At 41.9% G+C, this 17420-nt stretch overlaps 1 protein-coding gene across 3 annotated transcripts in view; it reads left to right on the top strand.

Annotated features, from left to right (window-relative positions):
• The window catches only part of samd12 (sterile alpha motif domain containing 12), a 105907-nt gene extending 89164 nt beyond the window's left edge, over positions 1-16743 (top strand). For all 3 annotated transcript variants that reach the window (XM_069692439.1, XM_069692417.1, XM_069692428.1), the window contains one exon: positions 12724-16743. Coding sequence is in view for 1 of the 3 variants with exons in the window: in XM_069692428.1 (XP_069548529.1) it covers positions 12724-12755 (32 nt within the window). In the remaining 2 variants the exon portion in view is untranslated. The remainder of the gene's footprint in view (positions 1-12723) is intronic.
• The last annotated feature ends 677 nt before the right edge of the window (positions 16744-17420 follow it).

Genomic DNA, 17420 nt, shown 5'->3' on the forward strand with positions numbered 1-17420 from the left:
CGGCGCGCACAGAATGCACAATCACTTCAGGTGATTTACTCTGAAGCAGCGAGCGTGTGAGGGGCCGGTGGGAACATTCACAGTGTCAGCACGTGAAGACTGCCCACCGCCCCACACTGTAAGAAAGCTAGAACACTCCCCTGTTTGGAAGTAAGCTGATTTCGTGGTAGTTTTTTTTTTGTTTTTTTTTTAAGATGTTGCAAGAATGAAACATTAACATTTGACTGATATGCTGCCTATTTTTGTTCGTACTTTTCTACTTTTTAATAGATTTGAGTTTTTATTATTTGTTTGATTTTTATCGTCTTGCATTTTTCAGTCGGTAAGCAGTTTATTAAAAGGAACAACTGTAACTTGAAATCCATGTATATAAAAAAAAAAGCAAATCATAAAATGTGCCATTGAAGCGCTTGGCGATTTAGTGTATATCTTTCTCGTGCTAAAACAAAAAAACGCATCTTTAGAAAGTTGTCATGGGGATCACGTTAGCAAACAGTCTTTTTACACAGACGAGATGCCAAATTAGCATTAAATTTTGAGCTGTCCGTGTCCAGTTATCATTCTTATTTCAGCCCTCAGAGAAATATCTTGTTCTTCAACTGCCAACTGTTCTGCTCATCTCACCAGGCAGTCGCTAAAATTGGCTGACATTTGGTGCTGGGAACGTAGTGTACTGTGTGCATTACACGTAATGATTTTGTTCTCATAAAAGTATTGATCAGTGCTGCTTTAAAGCAAAGAGTTTTTGTAGACTCAGCATTTTTCTGCTGACGTTCCAACAATTGTGGAGGGAGGATTTCTCCCCAGAGAGCACAGAGACTAATTTCCCCTCTGACACTAAAAAAAACATGTCTTGTGGTGCTGCAGCCAAACATTAGTGGGGAGAAATAATGCTCCCGTTTTTGCCTGGAGATAATCACTCTATTGCAGTTACTATGATGTTGCCATCATTATCTGTATTGCACTCCTCCCACACAAATTGACTGCAACAAGTGCATACCTGTTCTCTAAGGGTTGTTCAAATACACTGTTGAAAAACTATAGACGGGCTAGAGCAGAGGTAGTTACTGTAAGTTTGAGGAAGACTGCCAAAGTGTACTTTGTACAAAATAAACAACAGAAAGCACTATATATCAGAAACAGTACAGTCAGTTTATCCAAGTTAAGAACTTTCCTAAAACCCCAAATATGTCAGATTGTTTTATGTTTCAAATGATCAAATGTATCAAGAGGAAAAAAAAAGAAAAAAAAGCAGAATTGTCTTGCAATTTTTACATACTGGTGAATTTTTTTACTTGCAGAGCAACTCAAGAGTATCTGCCTGATGACACTGCAGATTCTTGCTTTGCACGTGTGAGTTGCTTATAAATGATGTTTAAGCAGCAGCAGGCAACGCGAGTGAATATCTGTGTTTCTGCATTACTCCTGTTTTATGTAAGGACTGTCTTTGTATGGATGAGTTGTGGAGCCGTACACTTGACAAGGACATGTTACAGTGTGTCTACTATTTCTTGGTTTTTCTAAATCCCAGCAAAGATAAAGAAAGCAATAGGTCTCAAAGAAGAAAGCGATCCTTTTTGTAACACCCACACAAGAAACACCTTCAGAAATGTGCCTGAACACATACTGTATATGCGCACACATGAGCATTTACACACTCAACTATTACTAGCTCGCATGCACCGGTGGAACTAATTGTTTGTAGAATTGATTTCTTATTTAATTACCAGACTGGCAAATTAGTTTAAACTTGAAATCCCAGAGCCACTCAAGAGGAATTAAAGTGCTTCCAAAAGTTTTCAGTAGAGAGGAAAATGAAATTTTCTTTCATGATGATTGGTTATGCCGCTGAGAGGAGGGCTTTATTGCGCTTCCACTCAGATTTATCTACTGAGTACACACAGCGTTGCCCCAAAGAGAATTGTGAAAGCTTCATCACTTCTTTAATGCATCTCTTACAGTGACTAAATTGAGAAGAGAATATGTATTTTCAATAGTGCGCCTTTGGTAACTGTTTCAAAAAGCTGTTTCTTTAGGTTGTCACTGTGTGAAAGAGCATAATGATGCCATCAGTGGCAATGGTGCCTTCGGGGACAGAACGGATACATGAGTCAGATTAAATGGAAATTTGGGAAAACAAAGAATATCTCTTGCATTGTGTTTTTTTGTAGTTTGCTTACGATAATTCCATGAAAGTAATTTTATTGTTTTCTAAAAGTGACACAGTGCTTGCAATGTTAAAAATGTGCAATTACATTCAATAAACTTGATTAAACTGCAAAATACATGTTATAAAACCACAAATTTTCAATGTATTGTTCCTCGAAACGACAGTCTTTTAACACCTTACAGCAAACTACAGCCTTTAAAGATATCTGTTATATTAGTTTCACAAAGTCATTTCAGAGTTTGAACAGAAGGCAACCTGCAGTGTCACCTTCTCACCACAGAACTGCTCACATTTGGCAGAGAAGCAGAAACCTGATAGAGAGAAATAAGATCCATTACTACACTGACAAAAGGAAATAAGAGTTGTCAGTGTTTCTGAGGCATGGTGATGTGAGGTCATCATTATTCACCAGCAGCCTTCAGAGGTTGTGTGGTGAGAGACACAGAAGGTTGAGACAGACTGAATGGAGAAAACGCTGAGTGGAACACATTGTGATCTTTTCCTTATTGTGAGCTCCACTTCCCCGCTTCCTCCGTCTACATCACGGCTGTCCTCTCCGTTGTCGAGTCATCACATTTCGGTGGCAAATGAGATTCGCTGTGCCACGAAGACTGATGATCCCCTTTAACCTCGGCTACTGAAGCACTTTTTCCCGCTCCTAAATAGCAACCAAGCCTTTTTATCCGTGCCATTTGAAGGCCTCTCGTATCTTGTGTTTAAGTGCTGTTGACTTTGAACATGCCCTGTTCGAGTCCAGAAAGGCTGCCATATCAGCTGAGCAACTTGAGGGGGATCATTTCCTTCAAGTGGGTTCAAAGTACATTCAGCAGACGTTTCCCAAGGGCAATTCGGAGAGCAGTGTGGTAATAGTCTCACTTTCCTGACTTGGGCAGTATATCACTGGCTTAAGAGTTTGTTTTAGAATCAGGAGTGTTGTGGTAACACCGCTTTCACTCATGTTTGGTGGCTTTGGTTACGCTGCGTGTAGAAATTCCAAGTGACTACACGTCTAAATGTGAAACCAGATGTATAATTGTTGATTTTGCGTAAAAACAAAATCATTACCCATATAAAGAGATATTCATTAAAGAATCATGGGCACACCGCACAAGCCGAGTTAATGCTGTGAAAATTAAATGTGAGAGAAGGGGAGATTGTTTGGGTTATGAACTCGTTTCACAGAATTGATATAATCTTGCAGCATGCATACCAAACTACTGTATAATATACCAATCAAAACTTCATTTGTGAATTTAATTAAGTTTGTTTGCTCGTTTATGTTCTTTACTTTGTTTTTATTGGGGGATACATTTTTAAACCCGTCTTTAAGTTATTTTCCTTTTGTCTTTACTCATAAGTTTAACTGCCTGTATAATGTCAGGGTATCATTTACGGATCAGTTACTGCTGATAATGGCATGATTATAGCAAATAAGTTAAAGTAGCCACAACTGGATTTGCTGGAAGTCGGTGTCATTTTTCTTTCATAAAAGTCATGTATTGCTTTTACTTTTTATGTTCATGGCCAGAGGAATTATGTTTTGGGGTTTCTGTCCTTATCCATCCCGTTTGGTGAAAGTGAAATATCTCTGAAATCTGGCACAAACGTTCACTTCTGGAGTCAGTGATGAACTGATTAGAACTGTAACGTTTGAGAATAAAGCAACCAAATTAAGTAGGTCTGAGTAATGGGGAGAAATGATATTTACTTTCACTAAAACATGCAGTTTTGAAACTTTTCAATAAAAACAAATAGTACAGAAGGGGTCACGGTGGTACATGACGCTGGACCTGTAACACGACTGTTTCACCAGACGAAAATTTCATTAACTGAACCAAGAAATGTAAATCTCAGCGCGAGAAGGAGTCTGAACGGTTCTTATACTTCAATGGATCACGTTCATCAGTCACGTATCTCAGAAATGATGACATCTTTTAAAATAGGTCACATTTTGTAGATTCTGATTGTCAGTTACTGGCCCGAATCCGACAGTGCTGGACCCATCAACTTGCCCTGCACAACATTCTACCGGCCTCGGGCCATCGGTTATAACGATGAAGTGATGACATTTTCTATCCAGAAGATCAAAGGTTAGGTGACATCAGAATGCGTTGGACAACCATTTTTCTGGCCTTTGTTCAATGCCATAACTCAGGAAGAGAAAGGGAGACTGAGACCATATTTCACATTTGGCCGGGTACAGAATTGGTGACACTAATCTTGGGTGTCCACCCTAAAACCGCGCTGATAGTATAGATCTTCTGCGCTTTCGGGTTGAAGATGTGTGTGAAGCATCCACGCTTTACGATTTGTAGCTTCTCGGCAGTAATATCCATATGGGAAGTATTATCTATTGTCTTGGCCACAACTTTGTATTTTACCAGAATTAACTTTTTTGGATGTAACCTTATACAAGAAAATTGACCCTCTTTTTTTTTTAACATTGACTTTTGTTTTTGTCAATAAATTTACAGACAAACACAGTAGACATACAGCAGAAAAAGAGTCAAATAAATATTATACATATCCCCATATCACAAATCATGGCTGTAAACTGCAACTCGACTGGTTGGTGGAGGCATACAACAGTGAGGCGGATATTCTAGCTTTTAACTAATTCACTGCACCGAGTCGCAGGGTATCAGAGGTTCATGTAACCAACTTAGCAGCACAAATAAGATCCGAACAAAAGTCTCACCAGTTGCCATTTTTGTGCTGGTAAACACAGCCACTGTGTTTATTTGTGATTTTTTTTTTTTTTTTAAAGAGACCACAAGTTTCTTCGGAAATGGGAGATAAAAAAAGAATATCACGCTAAAATATATTGAGAGAATAAAAAAAAGAACGACTCAGACAGGGAAAAAAACTATTCTCTGGGAACACAATGCCGGATGGTGTGCTCCAGCTAAATAAATTATCACGGGGACTATTTTTAAGCTGAAGTGTAAATGCAGTAATCCTTGGAGCAGGAGCTGTGAAAAGCTAATGCACAGAAGCCACATCAGGGAATACAGCTCTGCCTTTATCTCCCCGCCCGCCCGCCGCACTCTCTCTTCCTTCTCTCTTTTACTCTCTCTCTGTCTTTTGCAAACACACATCCTCCACTCTCCACATTTACACCCGATCCCAGCACCTCTATCATTTCTCACTTTATCCGTTTCCTTCTTCTTTTTCGTCTTTCTTTTCTCCCCTGCCTTTCATATGGTAAAAGTCTCTTTTCTGTGTCGGAGTATTTTGCTTATCACTGAGCCCTCTATGGGGACTCCACCGAGTTCTATTGTAATAAACAATAACAGACCTTTGAACAAAACAGGGAGGGGAAACATGTAAGTGGCACGCAAAGAAGCAGCAGACAGAATATTAGGCCACAGTAGGTCATCCTGCGACTTGCCAGCAAATCTTTTTTGTATATGTATATGGTGTTAAAGCCTGAATTCTTTACTCTCTGGCTTCTCTCTAGGAAGTTGTAGTGGTTTCTATGCAGTATTGTGCTGTTTTGGTATGGGAGAAGAGACCCTCCTCTGCTGCTGTCTAATGGCACATAATGGAGTATCGTTAATCACCGACGCAAGCGGAGGTTTTACAAGGTTAATGACGGCGTAGCCAGCCTCTTGAATGTGTCCCATTCCTCAGGTATTTATCAGTGTCAGCAGAAACCTGTGAGCTGAGGGAAGTTCATAACTCTCTTACTTACTGTATCCACATGTCTTTAGCTTTTCCTTTTTTTTTTAGTCTCTCTATTCCTGTAGAGCTCGGGCCCTTTCCCCTATACTCCTTTTCCTCTGTTAATGTCTGTTGTGAAAATCACAAGAAAAAGTCATCCGGACATTGTTAATGTAGTGTATGAGGAGGCAATATAAATAAAATCATAATATACTGTATATGTGTCATTTTAAATTGCAATATGGATCGCCGCATCTAACAATTTTTTGTTTTGGTCGATTGATGTGATGAATAAATTCTAGATGACTCCAGAAAATTGTGAAAAATGTCTATCACAGCTTTCCAGAATCTTCGGTGACATCTTCAGATTTATTGTTTTGTCTGAGTAAAAAAAAAAAAAAAATTGCACAAACTCCATCCACCAATAAGGGGCATGAGATGTGACTGAAAGTTCCAGGAAAGATTTCCTTTGTCAAACTGTGGTAGTATTTCCAAAGTCAGTAATGGACCTTCAACATTGTGAAACAGATGACAAATAACCTGATGGAAATTTGGATAATCCAATGAATTAAACATCAGACAAATCAAGGCCCTACTTCATCACAATGATGCAGCACTCATGTAAATACAATATAATCTATACCGAAGTCCTCCTCATTGATTCGCAACACAACCTTCAATGCTCTGATACATCTACAAAGGTATAGCCTAAAAACCCGATAAATTAGCCATTTGTAAGTACAAAGAGTGATGCAGCAATCAATCTCTTAGATTTTCGCGAGTAGCCTCCGTGTATTTGCTCTTTTGCTCCAACTTCTCGCAGCTCTTCAGTAAATATGAAGCTGTAGCGAGTGGCCAGTTAGCTTAGCTTATCTCACAGAGAACAGGAGGAAACGGTCAGACCCGGCTCTGGCCAAAAGGAACAAAATGCACCTCTACTTTTGCTTAAGTCTGCTCTGAAACCGAATTGTAAAAACGTCATTGATTTATAATAACGAGAAACTCCAATCTCAGCCGTGTTTTCAAACCAGTAAACACCAAAGCACTCGCTAAAGGCTTTGGTTGACCGCACCGGTAATGCCGTCATAGCAAAACAACACCATGAATCACTCAAAGGCGTACATTTTCGCATACAGCCGTGGCATGCTCGCCAACATAGACGCGCGCGGATGTCGGCATACATGTTCGCAAATAAATGAGCGGGCTGTTTTACTGTTCCACGTTTTGCTCCTGTGCATCGCCGTCCTAAAGCCCTGAAGGCCGTGACAGCTTTGTGTCAGGGGAGACATCCTGCATGATGGAGTAGCACCGTGAAGAAATGGTACAGAGTGCAGTCTGACAGTCCCCTACTGAGCAGCTAAAGGAAGCTGAACCATGGAGGCAAGGTCTAGGCGCGCGTGCAAACGTTTGTCAGTGTATTTGTTGGCGGGTGGTCCTGGAAACGGCGCAGGAGCAACCAAATTCAGCTTGAAACGAGTACGAATACCGAAATACTAGCACTCTGAGAACTACCGCTTCTCTCTCTTGCGCTGCATAAAATAGACTTATTTACTTAACCTCACTGGGTTATGCTGATTAGGAGCGCTGCTTTAAAGAGATAGATGGAGAGAAGGAGAGGGGAAAACTTCCCGTCAGTTGTTTATGTTGTCGAAATCAGGGCAGGAAACGAAGCAGGCGCGCTTGCTTGGAGTTGCAGAATAAGTTGACCTATTTTGAACACATGCTGGAAGACAAGACTCTCGAAAACCTTATCTGAGCACCGCAGAGGCTCAAGTCTCTCCATATACGAATACGCATGCTGGTACGCGCATCTGCGTGTGCATGTATCGCTGGCCCTTCCGAACTCATCTTAACTTGCTCTTTTTGTATTTGGCAGATGTGATATCGCTGGCCTCGATGACCCCTTGTTTTCAGCAGATGCACCCTCTGGAAGCCATTGGGTCAAATGGGCACTAGACTTCATGTAAATCAAAAATAAAGATCAATCAAACACATTTTTCAGCGAAAAGAAATGCACCTCACTCCTCCAGTATGACCTATTGGCCCCTGGTGTGTGAACATTCGCAATTTCACCAAGGATCTGACCAGAGAGCGAACATCAAATTTAGCGTCAGCCTCAGGAAATCAGCAACAGAGAGGCTTGACACGCTTCAAAAAAATGTGCATTAATGAAGACAGTGTGTCGGGCAAAGGGTGTCGATCGTCACCCAATTTTCAAGAGCGGCAGAACGTCACTGTCCAAAACTGAAGAAGGACCATCGGCTCAGGAGGGGAACCACGGATCCGTCCCCCAGGGTCAGACTTTCAACACTGAGTTTTACCACCACGTCCTGAGGAGTCTAAAGAAAAACATTTAGTGAGTCTCTAAAACAGTGGTCGATTTGAGCAAATAATACTCGAACAGCAGTAAACTAGACATTTTGTATTGTATTTGACTACTTGCAGCTGCAGATTCACACACATTTGTTGCATTAGTACGTTTGCATAGCAACAGACTCAAAACAGAATCGACTCAACATAAACAACAGTGCCCACATTCGTTGTAACGAAGACGCACATTATCCAGCGCAACGGTGGCAGTTATGTGTTTGTAATTATTTTTCGACATAAATAGAGCTCAGCAGCACAAAGAAATGAGACTCATATTTGATCAGTATTTGTATAGCGCATTTCAGCAACAATTCAGTTCAAAGTGCTTTACATAATACATAAAAGGCATCAGACAGACTACATTTAATAGCAGCATGTCAGATGTGGCATTTCATGGGATTTGAAAAAAAAACATGAAAAGACATCTTAATGTTTCCCAACAACTGGGAAACATCTCCAGGTGAAGCCTGGATTCAGCCTGAAGAACAGATACTTCAAAGCTGGGTGGACAGAATCAGTGGAACTACTTTCTTGTTTATATTTTCAACGTGGGGAATATGATGCACAGCAGAGAGGCGGCAGATGTAGCTTCATGGCGAGGTGTGTTTTGATTGAAGCGCGGCAGCACTGATTACAAGTGCACGGTTGGGAGAGACGACGCCATGAGTGAAGCACGGCAGGAAGAACGGACGGAAAGAAATATGACGATCCGGACATTCGACGCTGTCTACAAAGCTGCTCGTCTCTCAATAGCGGCAAATCATATTTATCATTCTTACTGGAGGCACGGAAGAGTGCGCTTACCGTAAAAGACAAATATAGGGGCGTATGTGTAAGCGTGCCGGCAAGCGTTTACGTTTGAAAGAAATCCGAATTTGTGTGAATTACACTGGGAAAAAAAAAAAAAAAAAAACGCACATTAATAGATCGACTCTTTGTCTGAAACGTAAACGTGATGAGTGGGCTTTGTAATTAGTTTCATAACTGGAGACAAACTGAGTGTTCTCTGACTCTCATTCACACACACACACACACACACACTTGCGATGGCACACCACAGAAACATTGGGGAAATTGTAATTTTTCTGTCAGATGCCGGAGCACGCACACACACACACACACACACACACACGCACGCACGCACACACACACACACGTACGTCAGAGAGGCATTCACACGCTGCTCTGTTTAATTTAGGTTTTGGCAGATTATAGTAATTACGTTAAAGAAAAGATTTTCCAGAGTACTTTGCCCTTTTCTGTCCTTGAACACTGAAACAGTGCGAGCTGAAGGATGATCGGAGTCCTCTTTTTGTCTGCTGCTATTTAACAGTTCAACTAGATTGGAGAATATGTTCACATAAAGGGCGTGAGACCAGCGTGGGCTTTATTGTTTTGCAGTGTTTTATGGCAACAATAATCTCTTTGATCGTCTAGAAGCGTTTGGCTGTTGTTGTAAGCACAGTCATCACGGCAAACTATCCTTTACGTGAAGATGCAGAGCGTGTGTGTGTGTGTGTGTGTGTGTGTGTGTGTGTGTGTGTGTGTGTGTGTGTGTGTGTGTGTGTGTGTGTGTGTGTGTGTGTGTGTGTGTGTGTGTGTGTGTGTGTGTGTGTGTGTTGGTGTGAGTGTGTGTGTGTGGACGAGAGAAAGAGAGTTTGTGTCTGTGTATAGCGGCAGCCAAGAGAAGCGTAGTGATGGCAACATAAATTGGAAATACAAAGTATGTCATTGAACTGCACTACTGGGCCTGCTCTCCATTCACCACTACCTCCACGAACGATATGTCTGCACGTATGCATGCATGCATGTGTGTGTGTGTACCAGTGTGTGTGTGTGTGTGTGTGTGTGTGTGTCGGGGCTGGAGGGAGTCAATGTAAACTACCCATGAAATTAAGATTCAGAGCGGTTTTCCGTGTAAATGTAGCCGTTTGATTCTGCGTGTGACAATGCAAACTATCCTTGAAATTAAGATGTAGACCAGGAGACGTGTGTGTGTGTGTGCGTGCGTGTGTGTGTGTGTGTGTGTGTGTGTGAGGAGACAGATAGCTGAGCTCCGAGTATTCCCACCAACCTCTGAAGACAGAGAGGGGATGGGGATTTGAAGAATCTTTCGAACATGCTGACAGCTTGTCAAGGCCCTCCTACGACTGTAATGGATTTCAGCCTTTTGTGGTGTGTGTGGTCCCGCTGCACCGATAAGCCCTGGCACTAATACAGTTAACAAGGAGTGAGTGGGGCGAGGGAGAGGGGGGGGGAGTGGGAGGGGGACATCGTGTTTACATGCTTTTGAACAGAAATAGCTTGATGCCTCACAAGTGTTTGTCAATAATGGAGATGATGAATTTTTTTTTTTTTTTTTTTTGTGGTTGAATTTGCACGACTGTTAGTGTGAGTGTGTGATAATAGCCCAGCTGTATCAACAAAGCACCATCTTTGAATGGAAGTGATGCAGTGCATTTACTCGTCGGGATCATTTGAAGAAAAAATAATAATAATAAATGGTATGCTCAGATGCTACTCCTGCAACATTTCAGTGTATTTATTTACTCCACCTACAGTACCTGATAGCTGTACCACTGACTTTTCAGGGGGAAAAAAAGGTTTATAAATATATTTATATGTAAACGTTGAGACGCTTTCATTTATTGTACGTAACTGATGCTAATTTTAGTAACGTATAAAAGCTAAGTATGCGGCCGAAGGTAAAAACTGTTTTCCTTGTTGGATTTTTTTTTTTTTTTTTCACATGCGAACGTGTGGCTGTTTCCTGGAAGCTGGGCAGAGTTAATTAAATTAAATTACATTTTTAAATTTTTAAAAAAAAACATATGTTTGCAGAGAATTTGTAATTAGCTAGTTGTTCTTTTTTTTATCACTGTCAATTACTCGTTCAAATGTTCACAAAACCAAAGCACAATAATCTGTCAATGACTTGCAAGAAGTAATACAATATTTTGATCTCTTAAGAGTCATTTCTAAAAAGCTGGCTTGCTAAGCTTACACTGAAAAAGAAAATACACTCACAGGGAAATAACAGTAACAACACTCAAATGTTGGTCACCCATAACCTTCTTGTGAAAGACACAAAATCCTGAAAGAACGACACCTCTGATTTGAATAACTTGAATATCAACTCTTCTTACTCTTTTTTTTCCTTCTCGCTGAAGCTGGCTTGCGTAACGGTCTCTGGCGGTTTTCCTGTCGCGCTCGTTTTTTTTGGTTTTTTTTTCCATTTTGACCTCTGCTCAATACGGACTCTCTCTGCAGGTTGAAAACTGCAATATTCACCCTACAATTCAACTTGACTGTTTTCTGTTAAATATATGGACGTTACACGGTTTCAAGTTCATTTAATAATTTTTTTTTTTTAAAAAGACCACTTCATTCCAGTTTACTTCTGTCTAATGTTTTACTTTAAAGGACCTTTTTTTTTTTTTTTTTCAAATACACTTGAAAAGTCAACAGATCGTTTCTTACTGCACTTGGTTTTCTATATCTACAAGTTTCAAAATGCTAAAAAGAATTCTACGGTCCGTGTTGGCTCTCTGCCTTTAGTTTCAGCACACACACACACACACACACACACACACGCGCGCGCGCGCACACACACACACACACACAAGCTGTTGTCAGAGACTGGCTGGTATGTATCTTTGTGCCTTGTCATCACATGCTCCGACTGAGCTCTAAATGTCACTTGTCTCTCCCCGCTTCATCTGCCTTACTCATCCTCCTTGTCTTCACTCTGCATTTGAAGTGCTTGTTTGTGTGCATGTGTGTGTGTGTGTGTGTGTGTGTGTGTGTGTGTGTGTGTGTGTGTGTGTGTGTGTGTGTGTGTGTGTGTGTGTGTGTGTGTGTGTGTGTGTGTGTGTGTGTGTGTGTGTGTGTGTGTGTGTGTGTGTGTGTGTGTGTGTGTGTGTGTGTGTGTGTGTGTGTGTGTGTGTGTGTGCATGTTTGATGGACACACTGCTGCTCTCCACCTCCCTTTGTACGGAGCCTGCAAGCACAATGATGTCCACCGCATTGATTTTCTCGTGCCATTTTATAATTATGTCTTCTTTTTATTCATCCTCCCCCTCTCCCTCCATCTTCCTCTCTTTTATCCTGTCTCTCTTATCTCACCCCTCTCTCTTCTATTTTTCTAATTCCATCCCCCCTCCCCCCCCGATCCATTTTTATGCCTCACTGTGCCCCTGCTTGTTATCTCTGCCTTTTCTCTTTTTTTCCTGTTTGATCTCAACTTCTTAATTTCCTCTCTCATCTACGTCACTCCGCTCGGTTTCGTTTTGCACCCCTCCCTCCCCACTCCTCGTGTTGGTTGTCATCGTTTCTCTTTTTGCTCTTCTGTTTTCGTCTTATTTTTCTTTCTTGCCATTTCGGATTTTTCTCAACCTCTTTCTCCTTCTAACGGGATTGTGTTTTCCCTCCGTTTTACACCCTCCAACCATCTCTGTGATGTTTTCTCTTGTGAACTTTTTCCAATATTTTCCATCTTCTCTTTTTCTTTTCTCCTGCAGCCTCTCTCGAGTGCACTCCGTCTTCACCATAGCCTGATGGAGCAGGAATGCCCAGTCACTGTGGGACGTGGACATTTACCGCCTTGCCAACATCCACCCCGACTTCTTCCTGGACCAATCACAGCTCCTCTTCTCACACCGTTGGTCTCCGTCCTCGACTTCTCCAGAAGACTGATGTGGAAATAAAACATGCCTTCTTCCCAGCCACTCCTAAAAAGCTCCTGCGAGTTCTGACTCGCCGTTTCCTCGCAGTCCAAACAATTCCTCAGCTTCCTGGAATCTGATCAACAGTTTCCATTACATCGCCAGTCATTCTTGACCTTTGCAGCCAAACCTCCACCAGATCTCTCACGCTATAACGCCTACACTTCCCTAATATCCCTTCACTCCCTCTCCCTCAAGATTCACACCGAGAGCTAAGCACCCTCAAGCCTGTCTACCCAGAATTCCACAGTTCCTTTAGCTGGGGTTCCTAAAAGCATTTATGATCATTCCGGCACCATTGCCTTGTGGTTTGACAATACTTTTATGTGCGTGTGCTGATTTGCTTTTAATGATCTAATTTCAGAGCACCTCCACTACCTTTACAGTAAAGAGTGACACCTACATTATAATCCACTTTTTCCTTCTGTCACTCATACACAGTCTCTTGGTTTGTTTGTGGCATGTTAGCTCTTTCATCGTAGCACTTTAACTTGTGTTTCCTCCCATGCCTTCTCTTGTGGTGTGCTACTGAGCCCGGTGCTGCCCGACTGAGGACTTTCAGAACGGCAGCAAAAAAGGAACGTCCACAAGACCACTGCTCTACACCTTCCCCTTTACCATTTCTTCCTCCTTATCTCCAGATTATATTCCCACAACCACAAGAGGGTAACGCAAATTATACAACCATGTTTCTCATTCTGTGCATAGATCCTGTAAACGGTGTTGGACAACGCCCGGTCCATATATCCCCATGTTGTGTGTTGCTCTCTTAGAATAGCTCGTAAGCCTGAGAGAACTTCACTGTGAAAACAACCAACAGTTAGTAGAGGAAAAAAGACTGAACCTGGCATCACATTAGGTACGGTTAAGTTGGCGCCCCGAAATGAATGACACCGTTGTGAAAAGCAATCCGAAGGAGATGAAGCAGAGCCTGGAAAAAAAAAAACAGGGATGAACTGCAAGAAGGAAATTCCCTCGGTGTCCCTAAAAGCACGGTGCTGGAAGGTAAACTAATTTGGTAACCCGAGGGGGGGGTGTCAGAAAGAAATAAGAAGGCAAAGCAAAAGGACTTCGTGAACCAAGAGATGCTTTGACTTAAAATTCCTTACTCTAATGAGGAGAGTAAAACAAGAAAAGACATCACCGAGAACAAAAGAAGAGCCTTTTTCATTTCCTCTCGTCTGTATCACCGACTCCTTATTGCTTTGTCTGCTTTCCATCTCACTGCTTGAAACTATTTTTAGATGAGATATATTGAAAAAAAAAAAAAAAAAAGTGTAGAAAGGAGACATGCTGTGTGCAGAAGCTCATCATGGAAATGTCTGTCAGTCATAGTAGGAAGATACACTGTATCCTATTAATGTCAAATGAGAAACTCAAGTCGCTGTCAATGTGAATAATGGCCACTCACTGTTGATATTGTAGGTATTTTAACTGCACTTAAAAAGCACACGTGTCCGTAATGAAACAAAACAGCTGTTACTTGGACCATCATCATCCTCTCCACGATGTCTTTGAGTGTAAATACATTAGAAAACCTTGTAGCCAGTATAATGACCTCTCAATATCAGCCTCTGATTTCAGTGTACTCAAGTGATCTATATCAAAAAGCTCGTATTCACGCTGGTGTAGCATGAGCAGTTGTCAAGATAATAACATCTTTTCTTTCCCGGATGGGAGCTGTCAATCAGAGGAGCATAAAAGTAGCTGCTGCAGTTGGCGGAGAGGGAAAAAGTGGGGCTCAGCGTCAGCCCCTGAGAGCCATTGCGTTTTAATGGGATTCCATTTGTACACGGGCCCGTGTGTCCAGCCCTTCATTGTTTGAACAGCAGCCGTGGCCTAATGCGGCAAAGACCTGCGAGCAGATTGAATAGTATTGATCAGTTCTTCAGTACATACAGTTGTTCCTCCAGGATTTACAAAAACCTCAAGGTGTGTCTGTGTGTGTGGGGCAAGGTGTGTCTGTCTGTGTGTGTGTGTGTGGGGGGGGGGGGCTGGCTGTCTGTCTGTCTGTGTGTGGGTATGTGTGAGCTGACAGTCTCATGGGAATGGAGTCGTTCGGGCTAAAACACAAGTGGTTATTTCACGGTTGGGTGGAGATGCCGTGTCCATGTCTGTCAGGGCCACAGGAGGAAAGGGAGCGCTGAAGCTTACCCTGAGTTCGAAATTTCTCCACGGCTTGATTTCAGATTGGAAAATGTCCATAAGTTACCTGGATGAAATGGTTTGCAGGGATAAAAGGTTGCTGAGTGTGACACCTGGTTTAATTTATGCAAAAGATGCTGGACTGGAAACGGGGGAGGGGGGCGATAGGGGGGGGGGGGCTTTCCTTTCTTTGTCTAAAGAGTTAAACTCGACAAATGGGAAATTTTGGTCGATAGCTGGTTAGCTTAGCACGGCATACAGCTAACAAAATTGATCGACCAGAACCTCTAAAACTGTATAATCCATACAAAATGTAAAAAAAAAAAAAAATACAAAACAAATAAGATATAACTTAACTAGAGTGCTTTACAGGTGCTAGAAAGTGGATTTTTGTTAGTTTCACACAGAGCCGGGCTAGCTGTTTCCCCCTTTCCAATCACTTTGCTGGACTGAGCAGATGACTGTAGATTTATATTCAACTGACATGAGAGCGGTATCTCTCACCGTACTCTCGGCAAAGAAAAAAAAAGTTCCAAGTTTTGTTCAGAAGCACTTAAAGTTTGCACATGAGAACCTGACAAAACTAATGTCCACGCATTCCCAAAAATCTGATGGGAAAAGAGCTCGAAGCCGACTTCTTGTGATCTTACAGTAGATGAACCACTTGCATTGAATTTCATCATAATTTTGATGATAGCCTGTTAAGAAAGCACTCTGCATTTGATCTCGCTTTCAATACCGCACTCCAATGTGGCTGTAAAGGATTACTCAAAGTGTTGGTAACAAAATGTATTCCTTTTCTCTTTGAAATTAATTTTTAAGAATTTCCCAAATTTGGGGTCAAGACCTAAATTTGCTTGCAGGCGTTCCGCTGAATACTAAATGTAGCAGTGTGTTTTAGTCATCTATTACCCCGGCTGCAGCACTGGTAATAACCCAGGGTGTAGGCAGTAAAATATTGATTCTTTATCGATACGCTCCAGAGTGTGTGTTCCCGGTTTACAGGGAGGAAAGTGAAAGGGTAGATTTTCCTCTGGAGGCCTGAAGGAAACTTTCCACAGCGTTTCTGGCTCTGGTATCCAGGTATAACCAGCTCGAGAAGTAGCAGGTGTGCCAAGGTGTCCAGGGACTTGCCTGAACTGGCTGAGCCCCTAGTCTCCTAGTACCCATAAAAGGTTTGGCACACACTCAATAGACGGCGATACACAATGCACTGTTACACAAGAGACTGCCAATCCAAACCTCACATAACGTTATTGCACAAGAACGTTCACACAAGCTGGCAAGCATGTAAGATATGCAGAAACCCAGACTCTGTGTTTAAATTACAAATACACAAGCACACACACACACACACACTCGGTGACACTAAAAACAGGAAATTAATAAATTGGCAGTAAACACACTCACGGCCGCTGACATGTTTCACATTAGTCCTGCATAAACATATGTAAACATGTGAGTGACACCTCAAACACAATCTGAACAGAAGAGAAGATTTGCTTCTGCCATGTTGACAGCATGTTTCAATTCTGTTCTGAGTGTTTTTGTAACAGGCATGCAGACAAAGTCTCTACTCCCAGTCTATCTACATACAGTATAAGGTGCCTAGTGATGGATAATGATATTGATATGATGATGAGTATACATAATAAACAAGATTAATCTTCATGTATTACATGTTCTCTGTTTATTCTGCCATAATTTAATCCGACTGATGTTTTTTTAGTTTTTTGTTTACGTGCGTGCGCGTGTGTGTGTGTGTGTGTGTGTGTGTGTGTGTGTGTGTGTGTGTGTGTGTGAGAGTATGTCCATCTACTTCAGCAACTGAGGCCTGGTCTGGGACCGAAGGGTCGCCACTTCAATTCCTTGGACCGGCCGTTAAAAAAAACAAATGGGGTCCAGTAAATAAACACTGTTTCCCCTCCTTTAACATCTGAATTTCCCCACTGTGGGATTAATAAAGTCTAAATCTAATCTTTAACCACGGTTTAAGTGCCCTTGAGCAAAGCATGTCACCCCTGACTGAAGCTGCAGCTGCCTGCTGCTCCAGGTGTGTGTGTGTGTGTGTGTGTGTGTGTGTGTGTGTGTGTGTGTGTGTGTGTGTGTGTGTGTGTGTGTGTGTGTGTGTGTGTGTGTGTGTGTGTGTGTGTGTGTGTGTGTGTGTGTGTGTGTGCGTTAACTAATACTTCCTATGTGTCTAACATACTGGCAAAATTAAAACAAGTCTTCTTCTTCTCATATAGTCAATATACAGTATGTAGTCCGAGTGACATGGATGTTGTGGACTGAATGACGTGATGCCGCAGGTCAGGCAAGTTTTCTCTGCTTTGCACGCAGCAGCTTCC

This window comes from Brachyistius frenatus, unplaced genomic scaffold (genome assembly GCF_029030835.1).
Source record: "Brachyistius frenatus isolate BFR_SWC_R1_liver_20210118 unplaced genomic scaffold, ASM2903083v1 Contig_2, whole genome shotgun sequence".
Taxonomy (NCBI): Eukaryota; Metazoa; Chordata; class Actinopteri; family Embiotocidae; genus Brachyistius; species Brachyistius frenatus.